Consider the following 16,807-nt stretch of genomic DNA (forward strand, 5'->3'; position numbering starts at 1 on the left):
TCCGTCCTTTATTTGAGTCAAAAGTGGAAATAAAATTCTTTAGAAATGTACATGATGAAACACCGGGGCTAATATATATGAAACCACTTTGCAAAAGGCTTTTTACCAAAGTGAGAGGGATTCTTTCAAAGGCAAATATAACAATCTGACAAAACAGGCTGAATTTGGTTTGAGGCTAAGAGAGAATAATTCTTCATCAGATATTAATTATGATCGTATTAACTTTCAGCTTGTGATTATTAAAAAAAAAGGGAAACAAATCAAAAGGCCTATTACAGCCCTAAGCATGGTTGCTGTGCCGACTGCTCGCTACACTCACAGCGCTGTTTACAAACGGAGTCATCAACTCTATAAGGAGGGATGAAACACTGATTACTGATGACAGCTGACAGACACGGTTTGATTCTCGCGAGATACGACACAGAGCGGAGAGCTGCGCTGATATGCATAAACAAACAGATGTATGCGTTGGCTGGAATCATAGGCTTGAAAATATCACTTCAGTGAGAGGCAAATAAAGAATCCCTTTACCAGGCCGGGGTTTTGTATATTCTAACTTTCACTGTTAATAATCATAAAACACTTCATTCGGGTTGATTTTAAACACATTACTGTGATAATACTTTTGTACAAGAGTGTACATAGAGTGGATTGATACATACTCGTTGATGACGAGGTCTGGTGCGAAGCAGAGCATGTTGCCGTTGCACTGCTGGTAAGATCTCCAGCCCAGACCGAACGACATGAGGAAGAGCCAGGAGCACTGCAGCAGAGTCATCTGGTCGTCCAGGTGCAGGTTCCTGAAACCTGAAGTGGAAGGACATGAAAATACTTCAGCAGACTCCCAATACGGTCACTATGTCTAAGAGTGTGTGGTGGTGACAGTGAAGATTAACCAAATAAAAATACAGTAAAACATTTGGACCCCAAGTTGCTCCAGGGAGACCGTCCCTGTAGTTAGTTCACTGTGTGCTAAAATAAAAAATGTGTCTGCACAGGTTGGATTTTCTTTCCATTTCTGGGATATCAAGTGCTAAACCTAAATACCAGAGTCTACATGTGCATTACAGAAAGAGAGGAACAAATTGCAATATGGCATATCCATGTTAAATGTTATCCTCAATGTCTCACTTTTTTATCTTTGCATCTCGCCAATATAAAGTACCTTAATCTTAATATACAAAGTCTACAGCCACTGCAATGGACAAGTCTACACTCCTACTGGCAGAGCACTCCACTCACCTGGCAGAGCCTTGGCCCACTTGACAGCAGAGATGACCTGCCGCCCGCCCAGCCTGTTGAGGGTGGTCATGAGGCGGGTGGAGGTGTCGGGCAGGGTGCCGTCGTAGCCTGCGTAGATGGTGTCCGGCTCGATGGCCTTCAGCAGGGACAGCATCGTGGGAACAAGTTGAGGCATGGACTTAACAGGTAAAAGGGAACGGGCCTCAATTGGCGGAGCAGTAATCAGCTCGGGCGGGTTGCTCGGCTGGGCGCCCTTTAAGCGGTTCAACTTCTTGGTTTTACGCGCTGCAGAGGAAAAAAACAGGGATGGACATGCAGGGAAGAGTTCAGTGAAATAAGAAAAAAAGTTGAAGAGGAGACAGGAACAAGGCAAGGCTACACCGTCTGCCGTTATCTGTGTGGTTAATATGCACCTTCCAGGTTCATGCCTGCCATCAGACATTTGCGGAAGCGGCAGGCGGGGCAGTTCTTCCTCCTGATCTTGTCTATTATGCAGTCGTTCCTCCCAGCACACAGGTAATTATGCTGCCCTGAGGTACACAGAAGAGGAAGATTAATCTGTTATTTACCTTCACTGCTGTGGCAAACACTCCAGGGAGAGAAACAAATTAGCTCTATCACAGTCCTTTACTGCGTAATGATCATGCCTCCAACTTAAAGTCATAACGACTCCACCATTTAAACAAACTTATGTGACACAGGTTAGTGATGAATGAGTCCATCTCCGGCGATGAATAAATCAGTGAGAAAATAATGATGTCTTATGTTTTTTTACCTTCCACTGCTCTCTTGAAGAAGACCTTGCAGCTGCCACAGGTGAGAACACCGTAGTGGCAGCCTGAAGCTTCGTCAGAGCACACCAGGCAGATTTTATGTATCCCACTCTTTCCCTGTGTCGAGGATGGTGCAGAGATCACTTCCTGTCTGGATATAGAACTGGAGAGAGAGGGAGGAGACAGATCAGACAAATGTAATAGATAATCAGTCTCTCTCAAAGGTTCCCTGTGGAGTTTTTGACCTCTAGAATGCTATGGAGCTGTTTTTCCATGAGTGAGTCCCCATTTTGTTTGTCTTGTGCGATAAGACGCACTTGCAAACGCACATGTAGCGGAGACGCATTCACATTCCTACCAATGGTTTAATGCTATTCGACTGATCTACACGAGGCGGTAATGCCTAGATGTGCAGCAATGTGCTGGAAAACGCAGGACAGAAGAAAAACTACTCGCTAGTATACATGGATATAAACAACGCAACTTTCAAACAGCTTTGTGAGGAGGTAAATGCATTCATCGTGAGTGTTAGATTGCAAGGATACACACAAATATGTTTTGGTGAGTAACACTGAATGTGAACACAACCTTAGTTTGTTTGCAGGAAAACATTTTACCCACAAAAACAAAACATCGAGTATTCTACTGTATGTGAGCTGCGAGTTCAGCTGTAGTTCATATTTAACATTCTGCACAAAAACTCAGTATAAATAAACTACACACACACCCATCAGACTCAATGTGTTCCTTGTGCTCGTTTTTCCTCAACTTCGCCTTCGTTCCCAAAATAGTAAGGGAAGAAAAGTGAGTCCCATTGTGCCTGTTTGGGCCTTTAAAGCCTAAATGATCAGACTATCTGTGGTCACGTCCTGAATCCAGTGGTTGTCATGAAATAGCCCTTCTTCCTTTGGCTGAACCACAAACGTTTCCAGGCCCAGTCTAGAGTGGTTAAATGCACTCTCTCAAAACTACCACTAGAGGACGTCAGGCTTTGCAGCATCCATGGCCCACAGGGCCACACCCCCTTTCTAACTCAGTGGACACAGCAACAACAACACCCACACTGAGAGGACAGTGAGACATGCAACAACTGTGTCCGTCTGTCCATGTGTCCGCGAGTCTGCACCGCAATGACAATAAACTGCTTTATTTGATAAGAGCGGCTCTGAACTCTTCTCTGCACATTAACACACTTACACATTCAGATTTGAGCCAAGTTCAGTCTTAGTTATACAATATGAGGGTATAAGCATGAAAGCAGGCCAGGCCCCAGCAGTAAGTGGGTGAAGCGGGATGGGAAAACCTGATTGAAACATCAAAGCATCAAGTGCAGAAGCATTAAGCATGAAAAAAACTATCAGGGAGAGCCCTCAGAGGAGGCCGTCTAACCACGAGAGGTCTGAGAGCTTTCTGAGCACCACTGAAAACACACTGTGGTCAATAAGTCGGTCCATTATGACTTGTATCCAATAGCTTGTGAGCTTTTATAGTGTTTTTGGCTGCACTCTGCATTGTTTGGTACAAACGAAATTTAAACCTCCTAATCTTTGGGTTTGTTTGTAGGGGGTTGAGAGGTGAAACAGGGGGCAGATTTAAGTGAGAACACACAGCGACAGAATCCATGAAAATCCAGTAAAACTGCATTTCCAATTCATCCGGCAGCCGGCTTTCTTTACCTTTTCAAATCCCATTCAGCGAAGACACTTAACCAAAAGTTTTGAAGAACAAAAGGGTTTTAATCTACAGCCAAGATGTACGACACAAAATCATTCAACAAATCACACTGCATATTGTGTGGACAATTTATCATTGTTTAAATTGGACAACCTGAGCAAAAGGAACAATATTATAAATATTTATAGCTTGCTACAGTTAAAATCAAAAAGCTAGTTTTTAGACTTGGAAATTGGACTCATCATTCTAACCTATTGTAGCCCAACCTACGCTAATACAGACAGAAGCTACATTAATCATTCCTTTGTGAAAGTGGAACTAGGAAACATAAGATTAACAATCACACATCCAAATCCAATACACCAATACAATAAACCTATTTTTGTAACGTTGCCTTTTCATAACCAGAATAAATCTGTTTCCCAGCAGAGCATCATCTTTGGTCCTGCACAGGTTTTGTTGAGATTGCTACCAAATCATAAATAATAAAAGTTGCACCATGTTGTGCAAGATTAACAAGTGTGAAAGTAAAATAAAGAAGTAAGAAGTACTCAAAACATTAATATTAATAATGAATCAAATAACTAGGTGTAATGTGAAAGAGGCCGCTAATAGTGACAAACAAACAGATTATCATACAGTTGCACAATATATTGTTTTTTTCTCGTTATTTGATGTCAACTTGCGCGATAAACACATCGCGAAAGACTGCAATAAATCACTAAAGGATGTTTGAGGTAGTTGAAAGAGTATCAGTTACCAAACTGCACCTTTAAAAGATCATATTTCCTTTTTTTTTTCCATTTATAACTTCCGCACTGTGACATCCCGACTTTGGACTGTGGGAGGAAAAGGGGCACAGGGAGAACATTTATTTTTTTAAAATAATAGTTTTGCCTTCAACCAGCATGTCTGAGTACCTGCTGTTTGGATCACAGCCAGAATCATACAATTCATACAAAAGCTGTGATGCTGCAATGATGTAACCAGCATGCCATCTGTCTCACACACAGATTTATGTGGGGTTTCCTTAACACACAGCTATGAGAGCACACACACATACAGTATATGGACACACAGAAACTAAAGCCCTTTAAGCTCCAAAAGGAGGCCGTTGTAAACTAACAGGGTGGGCGGAGGAGGCTAATGAGTCCAGAGTGGTGATGATGATGAAGATGATGTCAGAGGGTGTGGAGGGGTAACCAGTTTGTCCTTTACTGGCCCACCAGTGTCAGCAGGACAGCTTTATTAGACAGCTGTAAGCTAGTGGCTCAAATACTGCAGCCGCTATACAACAACAAAGTGAGCCTGACGTAATGTCGGTGCTTTTCAGTGTTTTCTCTAAACTCAATTTGGAATCAATTGACATTCAATTCAGCCATAAAAATCTGTTTTTTTGTGGATTGTCAGACATAAATCAATCAAAGCTGCAGCACGGCAGTGTGGGAAATACCAAATTTCCTCTTTCTGAAACCATCTGTTGAAGCGAGAGCTCGCAATCGACAGGAAGTTCTCGCATTCCCTCAGAGTTTACTATCGGTCAGAGCACAACCACAGCACAAAAGGCAGAGACACCTAGAGATGGGTCTCGACTTCAACAAGAGCAGTGCTAAGAACGATAACCGCATTTGTTGGTAGGAGTGTGATGAATCCACCTGGGTTTTAATGAGTCAAGCCACTTCATGCACTTACGATAATTCCGGTGGCCCAGTGCACTGCTTAACAATTCATAATCCCCTTTTATCCTCGAGTGTCACAAGTAGCTTGGCAAACCCCTACTCTATATACCTCTACTCTATACACCCCTACTCTATATACCCCTACTCTATATACCCCTACTCTACATACCTCTACTCTATATACCTCTACTCTATACACCCCTACTCTATACACCCCTACTCTATACACCCCTACTCTATACACCCCTACTCTATATACCCCTACTCTACATACCTCTACTCTACATACCCCTACTCTACACACCTCTACTCTATATACCCCTACTCTACATACCTCTACTCTATATACCCCTACTCTATATACCCCTACTCTATACACCTCTACTCTATACACCCCTACTCTATATACCTCTACTCTACACACCTCTACTCTACACACCCCTACTCTACATACCCCTACTCTACATACCCCTACTCTACACACCTCTAACATACCCTAACTCTATACACCCCTACTCTATACACCCGCTACTCTATATACCCCTACTCTATATACCCCTACTCTATATACCTCTACTCTACACAACCTCTACTCTACTACCCCTACTCTATATACCCTAACTCTATACACCCCTACTCTATACACCCCTACTCTATACACCCCTACTCTATATACCCCTACTCTACATACCCTAACTCTATACCACCTCTACTCTACATACCCTAACTCTATACACCCCTACTCTATACACCTCTACTCTATATAACCTCTACTCTATATACCCCTACTCTATATACCCCTACTCTATATACCTCTACTCTACACACCTCTACTCTACATACCCCTACTCTACATACCCCTACTCTATATACCCCTACTCTATATACCTCTACTCTACACACCTCTACTCGACATACCCTACATCTATATACCCTAACTCTATACAACCCCTACTCTATACACCCTCATACTCTATATACCCTACTCTATATACCCCTACTCTATATACCTCTACTCTACATACCCCTACTCTATATACCCTAACTCTATACAACCCCTACTCTATACACCCCTACTCTACATACCCCTACTCTACATACCCCTACTCTATACACCCTAACTCTATATACCCCTACTCTATACACCCCTACTCTATACACCTCTACTCTATATACCCCTACTCTATATACCCTACTCTATATACCCCTACTCTACACACCCCTACTCTACAACACCCCTACTCTATATACCTCTACTCTATATACCCCTACACCACTACTCTATATACACCTCTACTCTATATACCTCTACTCTATATACCCCTACTCTATATACCTCTACTCTACAACACCTCTACTCTACCATACCCTACTCTATATACCCTAACTCTATACACCCCTACTCTATACACACCCCTACTCTATACAACCCCTACTCTACATACCCCTACTCTACATACCCCTACTCTACACACCCCTACTCTACATACCCCTACTCTATATACCTCTACTCTACACACCTCTACTCTACACACCCCTACTCTACATACCCCTACTCTACATACCCCTACTCTATATACCCTAACTCTATATACCCCTACTCTATACACCCTAACTCTATATACCCCTACTCTATACACCCCTACTCTACATACCCCTACTCTACATACCCCTACTCTACATACCCCTACTCTACATACCCCTACTCTACATACCCCTACTCTACATACCCCTACTCTACATACCCCTACTCTACATACCCCTACTCTACATACCCCTACTCTACATACCCCTACTCTACATACCCCTACTCTACATACCCCTACACCCCTACTCTATATACCCCTACTCTACATACCCCTACTCTATATACCCCTACTCTATACACCACTACTCTATATACACCTCTACTCTATATATACCCCTACTCTATATACCCCTACTCTACACACCCCTACTCTACACACCCCTACTCTATATACCTCTACTCTATATACCCCTACACCACTACTCTATATACCCCTACTCTACACACCCCTACTCTATATACCTCTACTCTATACACCTCTACTCTATATACACCTCTACTCTATATACCCCTACTCTATATACCTCAGCCTCTTTTTCAATTCAGACGAGACGCATTTGTTTTTAGGTGAGGTAGATAATTTGTGATTGTGCATGAACTGCATTCCACATATCAGTCTACATCAGCATAATTAACCTAATTTAGGCCCAGCCATTTTAAATGAGTCATCTTAAAAACAAATTATGAACAATAATTGTGTTCAACCGGTAGTCTGTGGCTCACGTGTTGAGGTCAAGCTGTAATAATAGAATATGGATGCATGCTTATAACTTGATTGACCAGATTATCACTGCTCCTAATATGGATCAACATTGCACAAACTTATCCTCATCTTCTTCGAAACTCTGAGCGTGTGGCGAGCAGAAGGAAGTGCTCCTTCCCCGAGGTAAGGCCGACCAAAATAGAAAGGGGAACTGGTCTGCACGCTCTGAATAATTCTTGCAGGCATAACAACAATGCAGCTTCTATGAGGGAGTGGAGAGACTGGGTTTGTTTGGCTAGAGAGGGGGCTGGACCTCTCTAAAATATCTGCCTCAAGTGCCCTCCAACAAAAACAGACGGTATGTTTTAAGTACTTCACATTAGTGCAACATATTCACTAAACATAAGCCATGATGTCTAAGAAACTAAATACGATGGAGACATAGTACCCTTTGTTCTACACTGACATCAAGCGTTTTCATGGCCATTGTTTTGAGTCATGAAACAAGCCAGTAGTGAGATATTCTTACATCCCTCAGTGTCACTGCCTGCAAGGGGCCGTTGTCTCCTCCCCCATGCTGTATTGACAAACCTGTTTCAAAAACTACATTTTGTAGCCCAACGCAGCAACTACCGTTTGGCTACATCAGAGAAGAAAGACTAAACCTGAGAGAGTACAAGAAAATAACCATCAAATGTGTTTGAGTTTCCATATTAGTTTCCACAACAGGAGCCGTTAGTGACTGAGTGTAGGTGGGAGTTGGCTTCCCGGCCTTTAAATTGAATTGGAGGCTTGCTGCTACTGTGTGCACAACCATAATACTTTTAGCTGGATACCGCTGAATGTGGGAGGAACCCACTCCCAAAGTTTGGCTTTGCCGACTCGACAACTGCACATAAAAGTAAGAAGAAGGGCACAAAAAACTCACAGACTTAGCAACATCCTCTTAACCTCAATACGGGGACTTTCTGTAAGCCTATTCAGTGTCAAAACTCAACAAAAACTAATACAGAAAACTGTGGCTACAGGAGAATGAGGTAATAACGTGAAAGAGACTGGAATGGTTGGCATTTGATCTGGTGCACTAACTCGGCGCCAGCTGTGGGCAGGCGGGAGGGAAAGTAGGTCAGGAAAGTGAGAGCTTCACGGCAGCTTTCTGTTGTCCGCATGCCTGCCACAGCACTCATGATGACACACCCACATGCGCACACATCTACACACTCATCCATTATACACAAAGAAAACAGACAGTCCATGTCTCTGCCCTTGTGCAGGAAGCAAAAAGAAAGAGGGAGAGAGACAGAAAGAGAGAGAGAAAGAGAGGCAGAGAGGTGAGGAGTGTGCCAGATCATCATTATGCACTGAATAGCGACTCTGACCAAAGATTACTCTCAAAACACCGAGCCAAGATTGAGAGCTGAGAATACAAGGCTTTATATAAATACATACATACATATACACACATATATAGCTTTATGTATATGTGTATATTTTTTTAAATATAGCTTTATGTATGTATATGTATATTATAAAAGTGGTTGCCGATTCATTTTCTGTTCATCAATTAATCAAATAATTGTTTCAGTGCTAGTTAATATTCGGCAGACAGAATGTTTACATGTGATTAATGAATAGAAAGACTGTACTGAAGTTATGAATCCATCCCATGAATGACTTTAGTGACAGTCTGACCCTTTATATATGTGAAAACCTGAAACATAAATTACTCAAACATGCACAAAGAGAGAACACTAGATGTTGAAGCTACACAACACTGCTTTGTCTAAATGTGAGAACAGCTCTATTCAGTGAGCCAGTTTTATTACTCCTGCAAACAACGCTCCTCCATTAAGAGTCAAACGCTTCCAAGAAATTCCAGTAACCTACTGTGCATTTTAAATATCGTTTTTATAGATCATATGGGCCAAAACATTTCTTATTTTGACAAAGAGCCAGAGAGAGAACAGTCTCAAGTCAGGAGCAGGATATATGGATAAGTCATTACATCTGACCCACAAATTGAGCTCCACTCAATGGGCTTGGCCAATCACAGCCGGAGGAGGAAATGCCACGCTCAAAACAAAAACACAAGCCTAGTAAACGACCTGTGTGATTTTCCGTCAGAGAAATTATGTTTCCGCATGTTTCCCTCTATTCAATGCAGGTATTTCCTTGAGTGAAAATTAATCTTAATAAGGTCATGCCACATCAAAACTAATTAACGTAAGACGAGGGTGTGATTTCCCCAAAATAGAAACAAAGCTGCGCATTACAAGGTGAAGCATTCTTCATAATGTGAGAACCGGTTGTTGCGAGTCAGACCTTAAAACTGAGTCACATCATAAAACTGTCATACATAAAATGAAAATGTAAGTACGGGTAAATTTGGTAATGTTACGAATCCCAGCTAGTTGGACTAAGAAAACCTGCACAGTGCAAAGTAGCAAACTGTGGGGCTACGGAAGGTCAGGTACTCCGTGCCATGCAAGGTCCTCTGAGCCTCTGCAGGAAGCAGCAGCACCATTGCGTGAGAAGCTTGAGGAGATGGTGAGCTGATGCCAACAGCCTGACAACAACAGAGCTCAGCTAATTTCAAGCGGTTAAATGTCACACAGGTAGAGGCGAACAGGCAGCGCACAACAACAATCTCCCATTCACTAGAGAGACACTCATGTGATAAAAAAAAGTCGGAAACAGAAGAAGCCAATACACAAACAGCCACACAGAAAAATTATCCTGGCTCACACTCACAGATATAATTATATACTTAAAACACACACACCTCTACAGACCACAAAACGGTGCAATTAAAGCCATATGTGTAACGAAGATGAGGTGTATCAGATGATTGTCTGACAGCATCTGAACACACCCATGGCCTTGTTGACATGGTCTACATCCACGTGCCAATCTCTGATCTCTCCGTGTCAGATACTGTGAATCAGAAAGGTGTGAATGTAGATACACACTTCTGCCAAACCACTGTTGGTGAAGAATTTCTATTAAGCTGCTTCACAACTGGATCCCAAAGCCCCATTCACAGCTGAACCTATAAAACTCTACAGGGAAGCAGAGTAATAACTGTATAAAAGACACTTTGTGGGGCCGGTAAGATTAATCAAAATCACATGAGCAAATCAGAGGAATATGTAGACTTTTTCACTTTACAGAAGTTCCTCTGTACAGGCCTGACCACTCTGATGAGGCCACAATTCATTTAACTCTACTGTTGAATGAATTGTCTGTGCTGCTCCTTGGGGAAAGATCTGCCTCAATTGAAGACAGTGCACATCTCAGGTTTATTTTTGGCATAATGCTACTGTGGGATCGAAGAGGTCTGCCCTAAACAACCTCATGAACCCCCCACAGAGTGGATACGTCAGTTAGAGGATGAGCGGAGCCAACAGCAAGTTAAACTGCAAAGCAAAAGAGAGTCAAAACTAATAAAACACTATCTGGTTTAGGGGGTTCAAAATATACCAAAACAGCATTTGGTTTATTTGCCATTCTTTCTCAGCGCTTACAACCGCGGCCGGAACCAACCGTAAGAAACCCAATATTAAATCACTGAGACATTTTCTTTTTTATGACGGTTCAAATATGAAGAAATGTAATTAGAGCTGACTTTCCAATACATTTTCTCAAAAAATAAATAATAATTATAAATTCTAATTTACATGGTCATAGTCAGGATCATTGTGAACAATGTTGACAATTTCAGCAAACGTCTAAAAAGGAAAACATTTATTCATTTAAGTTATGAGAGTATAAAAGGAGGTCATTTTCTACGCGTTACAAATATAATTCAAATTGACTTTCCCTGTAATGGAAAACTGTTTTATCATATTAGGACTTCTAAAATGACCTCACATATTCATCTTCCTTCGTCCTTTTTTGGCTGTTCCAAGTTTCGGTACCATAACAGCACAAGTTGATGTGCTTCAAATCCAAGCGCCGATGGGTTTGATAGTTTATTTTACACGGTGCTGCTGTTGAGCTGTGCTGTCTTGTCTATCCATGCGCTGCCAGTGTGCTCTTTACACGCCATGAAGTTGATTGCGTGCGCCTTGCAGTGAATGCGTGAGAGTTGGCAGCCCCAAACTGTTACGTGCACTGGTGCATTAAAGTTGTGAATTCCATACAGAGCGAGTTTAAATTTCACAGGAATTATTTTGCATGTGCACGCGGTATTTTGAGTCCTGAAATGGAATACTCTTGATCACACATTGCAATTGGGATATTCCATAAACACACATAATGATGCGCAGGCTGGTACAGTCTGAGAAAAAAAAAAAGATGAAAAGTTTGTCTTGGATAAAAGTGGAATTCCCCTGGCCTTTGAACAGCACGTCCTTTTCAAGATCTTGGTGCTTATTGCTGCAGCCACGTCCTGTAGAGCCCACAAGCCTGTTTCTCACAGCAGATTAGTGGGTTAAATAACTTAACTACAGGGTTAACCAAGGCATTTTTGTCTCAGGTAGATAACTCGAGTTAAAATCAAGCCTTAATTGCTATGGTAACAAACACCACAAACCAAACCTGCAAGGGGCAGTTTTGGTTCACGCTTATCAAAATGTATAACACGTCCACTGATTATTCATTTATTTAAAAAATAATGATAATGCCTAAAGCCCAAGTATTGTCTTTACATTAGAAGCTGACAGACCCACTTTTTAAATTGGTTTTGTTTATATGAAGCGCTCTCTTTCTGATACTTTGTTTACTGCATTCAGGTTACATGAGCTGTGAAAGACCCTGGTATTACTACAATCTTTTGTGATCCGATCACAAGTGGACAGCTCTAAGCGCATAAGTTCACACCTGGCATTCGAATGCGTCTTGACATTTGTCTCAAGTGACCACTTGTGATCGGATCTCACTTAATAAACACATTATTTCTGTTTGCAAAGACCAAATGCATTGTTGTTTTTATCTGGCGAGGCGGCAGTGCACTTCCCGTCCCTAGTCTGCCGGAAATTAAAAAAAGAAATACAAATCGCTCAAGATGTTTGACGCACTCATAAAACATGGACTCTTTGACATTTTGAGAGACAAAGCCAGTGTAAGCTATTTTGTTGAGTCGACTCTTACAACGATGTGCTCTGAGTGAACTTACGTTCCGTGGTAAGCAGTGATAGATAGAAATCAATTAGATAGATAGATAGATAGATAGAAATCAGATAGATAGATAGATAGATAGCTTAAAAGACATTATACATTATATAATTATTTAACTTTACTGATGCAGCCTATATGTCTAGGGCTTTTATTGTGAAAGGTAAGATCGGAAAAAGTGAGGCTGTAATGCGCTGCTGTTGGCAATGTGGGAGCAATAAAGATTTTGCCATCTCAGACTACGGAGCCTCTGTGTTACTATTTTATTACCTTCATAAGAGATTTGAGAACCAACTGGAGATGAAAAAAGGGAGGATCAAAACAAGAGTCGCGGCTTTTATGCTTTTCCTGTTACGTCCTTGTCAAGGACGCATTAACGTTTACACTACAAAAGCGGACAACGAACAATACGTCCTAGACCACCTCGACAAGTGGTTTGAGTGATCGGATCACAATGCATCTTGGTGGTCGTTTACACGTATTTAGAGCTGTCCATTTGTGATCTGTTAACACCTTAATTATATCACTCAAACCATTTCCCAACACACACAAGGTGACAACCATGTGAAACATAAAGTGGAGTAAACTTCTAAAAGGCTGTCCAGTACTTGTTAAATTAACAATCTGTATTATGGGGGGAAATATAAATATTAAAAGATATCAGAAAAGAAAGATATTCCATCCAACATTAAAAGACTCTCATTGAGGAACAAGGACACAAACCTTGCAACAAGCTTGATTAGGGTATCTCAACTTTAAATGGCTTGTGTTGCCTGACCAACAGTCAAAAAGCCCAAAGTATCTAGTTTGCAATGATATGAGAAGAGAATAGATAATTACATTTGAGCAGCAGTAACCAAATAATATTTTGACAAATAATTCAGATTTAATCTGTTAACCAAATTGTCATTAACTCATATTCTGCTTATCAACTAATTGATAAAATGACTATTCATTTCAGCACAAAGGGTTTGAGAAGTTGCGGACATGGGGCTCATGACCAGGCTTATTTCAAATGTTCTGGAGGCCACAGCTCTGTTGCAAAGACGAGGGCTAACTCCTCTGGGGCCGTAATCACAAACAGTTTGAGAATATTCTCAGAGATCTCCTAAATTCAATTTCTGGCAAGTCTATACAAGTAGCGCCGTTGGTTTGCATGCAAATCTGAGCCAGTGTACAACACATTTTTTCCTCCGCTTAAGAAACTCTTAAGCCTCTTAAAGGTCATCCTCCCTACTCATAACAGTTTCACCTTAGGAGTTCTCTTAAGGGGCTAAGATGCTTTGTGAAAAACTTTTAACTTTACTGTAAGGGAAATTCTTAGAAAACGTCATAATGCTACACGTTATTCTCAGACCTCCCTCACTAGGAGCAACTCTGTATAATAGGAAGCTTTATGAATACGGTCCCTGGTCTTTGAGAAATTGGCATTACAAGTCTTGTGATGCAGAGGTGGAATAAATAAGACATAACTGCGACCAACACATAAATATGGTAGCTTATGTTAGTAAGACAAAAAACGAAAGGTCGGATCAGACCCCACACTGGCTACATTTCTTACCTGGGAAAGCTGGTGGGATAAGAGGGAGAGCCTGAGAAAGCCTCATTGGTCCTGAGCATTACAGAGTTGTCCCCTATACTCTGGATTCTGTTCCAGGCCCCGCCAATGGTGGTAACTGGGAGAAACAGGCTGGACACTGGCTTCTGATCCTTCTGCTGCTGAGCTTCATTGCTGGTGGAGGTGATTCCAAAGTGGTAGCTTGGTCCTCCTGAAGTGCTGACCCCACAGATGGAGATGGTGTTAGAGCTGGGCATGGACACTGTGGAGGATGCGCCGCTGATTTGGCAATAACTCTGGCCTGCAGACGTCTTTTCCCGTTTGATCCCACCTTCGGTGCAGAGCTGAATGAAGCCAACATCTTTTTCTTTCTTCACCAACTCAGACAAACTGGTTGTAGGGGTTAAGGAGACCGTTGTGGATATGCTTGGGCTGGACTGACCTGGAGTTGTACTATTGCTGCCATTGATGGCAACAGGGACTACCCCACTGCTGTTAATGCTCTCAACCACGGCAGGCTTTATGTCCCTCTCTGAGCTAACGTCCCCAAGCAAAGACTCGTCTGCCAGAGTGGACAGGAAGGCATCATCCCCTACATAAAAATCTGAGGGGGACCCAGTGAGCTCAAAGTCTTGCAGCAGGTCCAGAGTGTTGTCACTGAAAAACTTCTGGTTCACATCCACATCTTTTCCAATGTGATCAAAGGCATGATCAAGGTCAATGGGATCCTGGTCTCCTTTATCCATGGAGAAATCCTCTGTTTTCATGTGGAAGAAATTGGGATCTGATCCCCCAATAAGTGAATCCATGCAGGAGGACTGGGTAATGTCTGCTATACTGGCCTCCAACTGGGGCAGATGTTCCTTTAAGGTTTGACGCCCAAATGTAGTTGAAGTCTGTGTCTGCTGCTGCTGAAGCTTCTGCTCTTTAGTCAGGACCCGGGGCTCTGGGTCTTCTGTCAAGGGGCCTACGGTGGCAGTGATAGAGGCGGAGGTGAGCTCCTCTGGAAGGGGAAAGTTGCTGAGGCCGTTAGGCACCTGACCTGGTTGCATCAACTGGTTGGATGAAAGAACGACAGAGTTGGCAGAGGTGATGGACATGGCACTGTGAGGAGCCACTTTCAACAGACCTCCCTCCTCAGCGCTTTCAGTGTAGACTAATTTGCTTAAATTATCATCTCTTTTATATGTTATCTTCTTCACTCCACCTTTATCCATCTATGTGTTTGCGAGGGGATAAACAGAGAGCATTGACAGAGTAACTAGAGTGCATAGCAACCACATTAAAACACAGTAAAGGGGGATTATGAGACGAGCTACACTGTAATGTTATTTATAATGATTTCAGCTTGTGCACATGCAGAGAGCAAGTGACAGACGTTAGGTCAATATAAGCCTGGGGAAAGTTGACAAGCATGCCCCCCTGCGCGCCCTTGATGGCTAACGTAGCTAAAGATAGCTAACTGCGTTATCTGCTATTCCCTTGAGCACACGGTTAACATGACAGCATAGACAGTAGTGTCCACATTATATATATTATACATAAAGTAATCACACATAACAGAGATTCGACCAAAATGGACACAGTCCTAAAGTTGACCAAAGTCTAAGCTATGCTAACATTAGCTTATTGCTAACTGTTGGCATGCTAGGTAGCAATGTGGTTATCAGCCTACATTTCGTTGACAGTTACGTTAGCCTGCTAGACAACATAGCCCTAATAATTGCATATTCGCGTTAAATGTGCTACGTTACTGTATTTGTCTTTAGCTAACATATATAACGTTATCGACTCAAATCTGAACAAAAGCTCATATTTACCCTTGAAATGACTGATAGTTGGTATGTGTCCACAGGTCGTCTGTCAACATTGTTTTGGTTGAAAGTGGCAGACAACAACACGCAACACTGACTCAGTGTTTGTTATTCCTCACTCGTATAGCTACATGCCTCGATACAATGACAAAAACACGTGAAGCTCAGTGTTTTATCAGTTTTCAATCTTCCTGCTCGATCGATCTCTAAATTGTCATGCAAAGTGCGTTAAACTGGCAGAGCTGTGGAGAGTCGCAGCTAGCCATTAGGAAAGTAGGCGCTTACCTCCAGGAAAAACATACAAAATGGAGAACTGAGCAAGCCAGCCCCATGGCAGACCTGTTTACAACATGCAGCGCTGCCTGCTGGCCATGCAGGGCAACTACAGCTTGTTATCAAGTCTTCAAGTTCTTTATCATATGCACCTACAGTGAAGCAGTCGTCTGCAATGACAATCTTGGATCTCAGGCTGCCTCCAACAATTAAATATGTATAAAGAAAAGAAAGTCACGCAAGAAAAAGCTAAATAAGAATCTAAGACATAAAATAGTGCAAGTTAAAATATAGGGCTTGAATATTATTATTATTATTAATAATAATAATAATAATAATAATAATAATAATAATAATAATAATAATAATAATAATAATAATAATAATA

General features: G+C 41.8%; 1 protein-coding gene across 1 annotated transcript in view; it reads right to left on the minus strand.

Annotated features, from left to right (window-relative positions):
- Positions 1–16,430, minus strand: part of nr3c1 (nuclear receptor subfamily 3, group C, member 1 (glucocorticoid receptor)) — a 24,977-nt gene extending 8,547 nt beyond the window's left edge. Inside the window, exons 1-6 of the mRNA XM_029441038.1 lie at positions 16,153–16,430; positions 14,336–15,549; positions 2,018–2,178; positions 1,656–1,772; positions 1,243–1,527; positions 663–807 (exon numbers count right to left, since the gene is read on the minus strand). Of these exons, the coding sequence (XP_029296898.1) occupies positions 663–807; positions 1,243–1,527; positions 1,656–1,772; positions 2,018–2,178; positions 14,336–15,549 (1,922 nt within the window). The 5' untranslated portion in view covers positions 16,153–16,430. The remainder of the gene's footprint in view (positions 1–662; positions 808–1,242; positions 1,528–1,655; positions 1,773–2,017; positions 2,179–14,335; positions 15,550–16,152) is intronic.
- Between the last annotated feature and the right edge of the window lie 377 nt (positions 16,431–16,807).

The sequence above is a fragment of the Cottoperca gobio genome, chromosome 10, assembly GCF_900634415.1.
Source record: "Cottoperca gobio chromosome 10, fCotGob3.1, whole genome shotgun sequence".
NCBI lineage: Eukaryota > Metazoa > Chordata > Actinopteri > Perciformes > Bovichtidae > Cottoperca > Cottoperca gobio.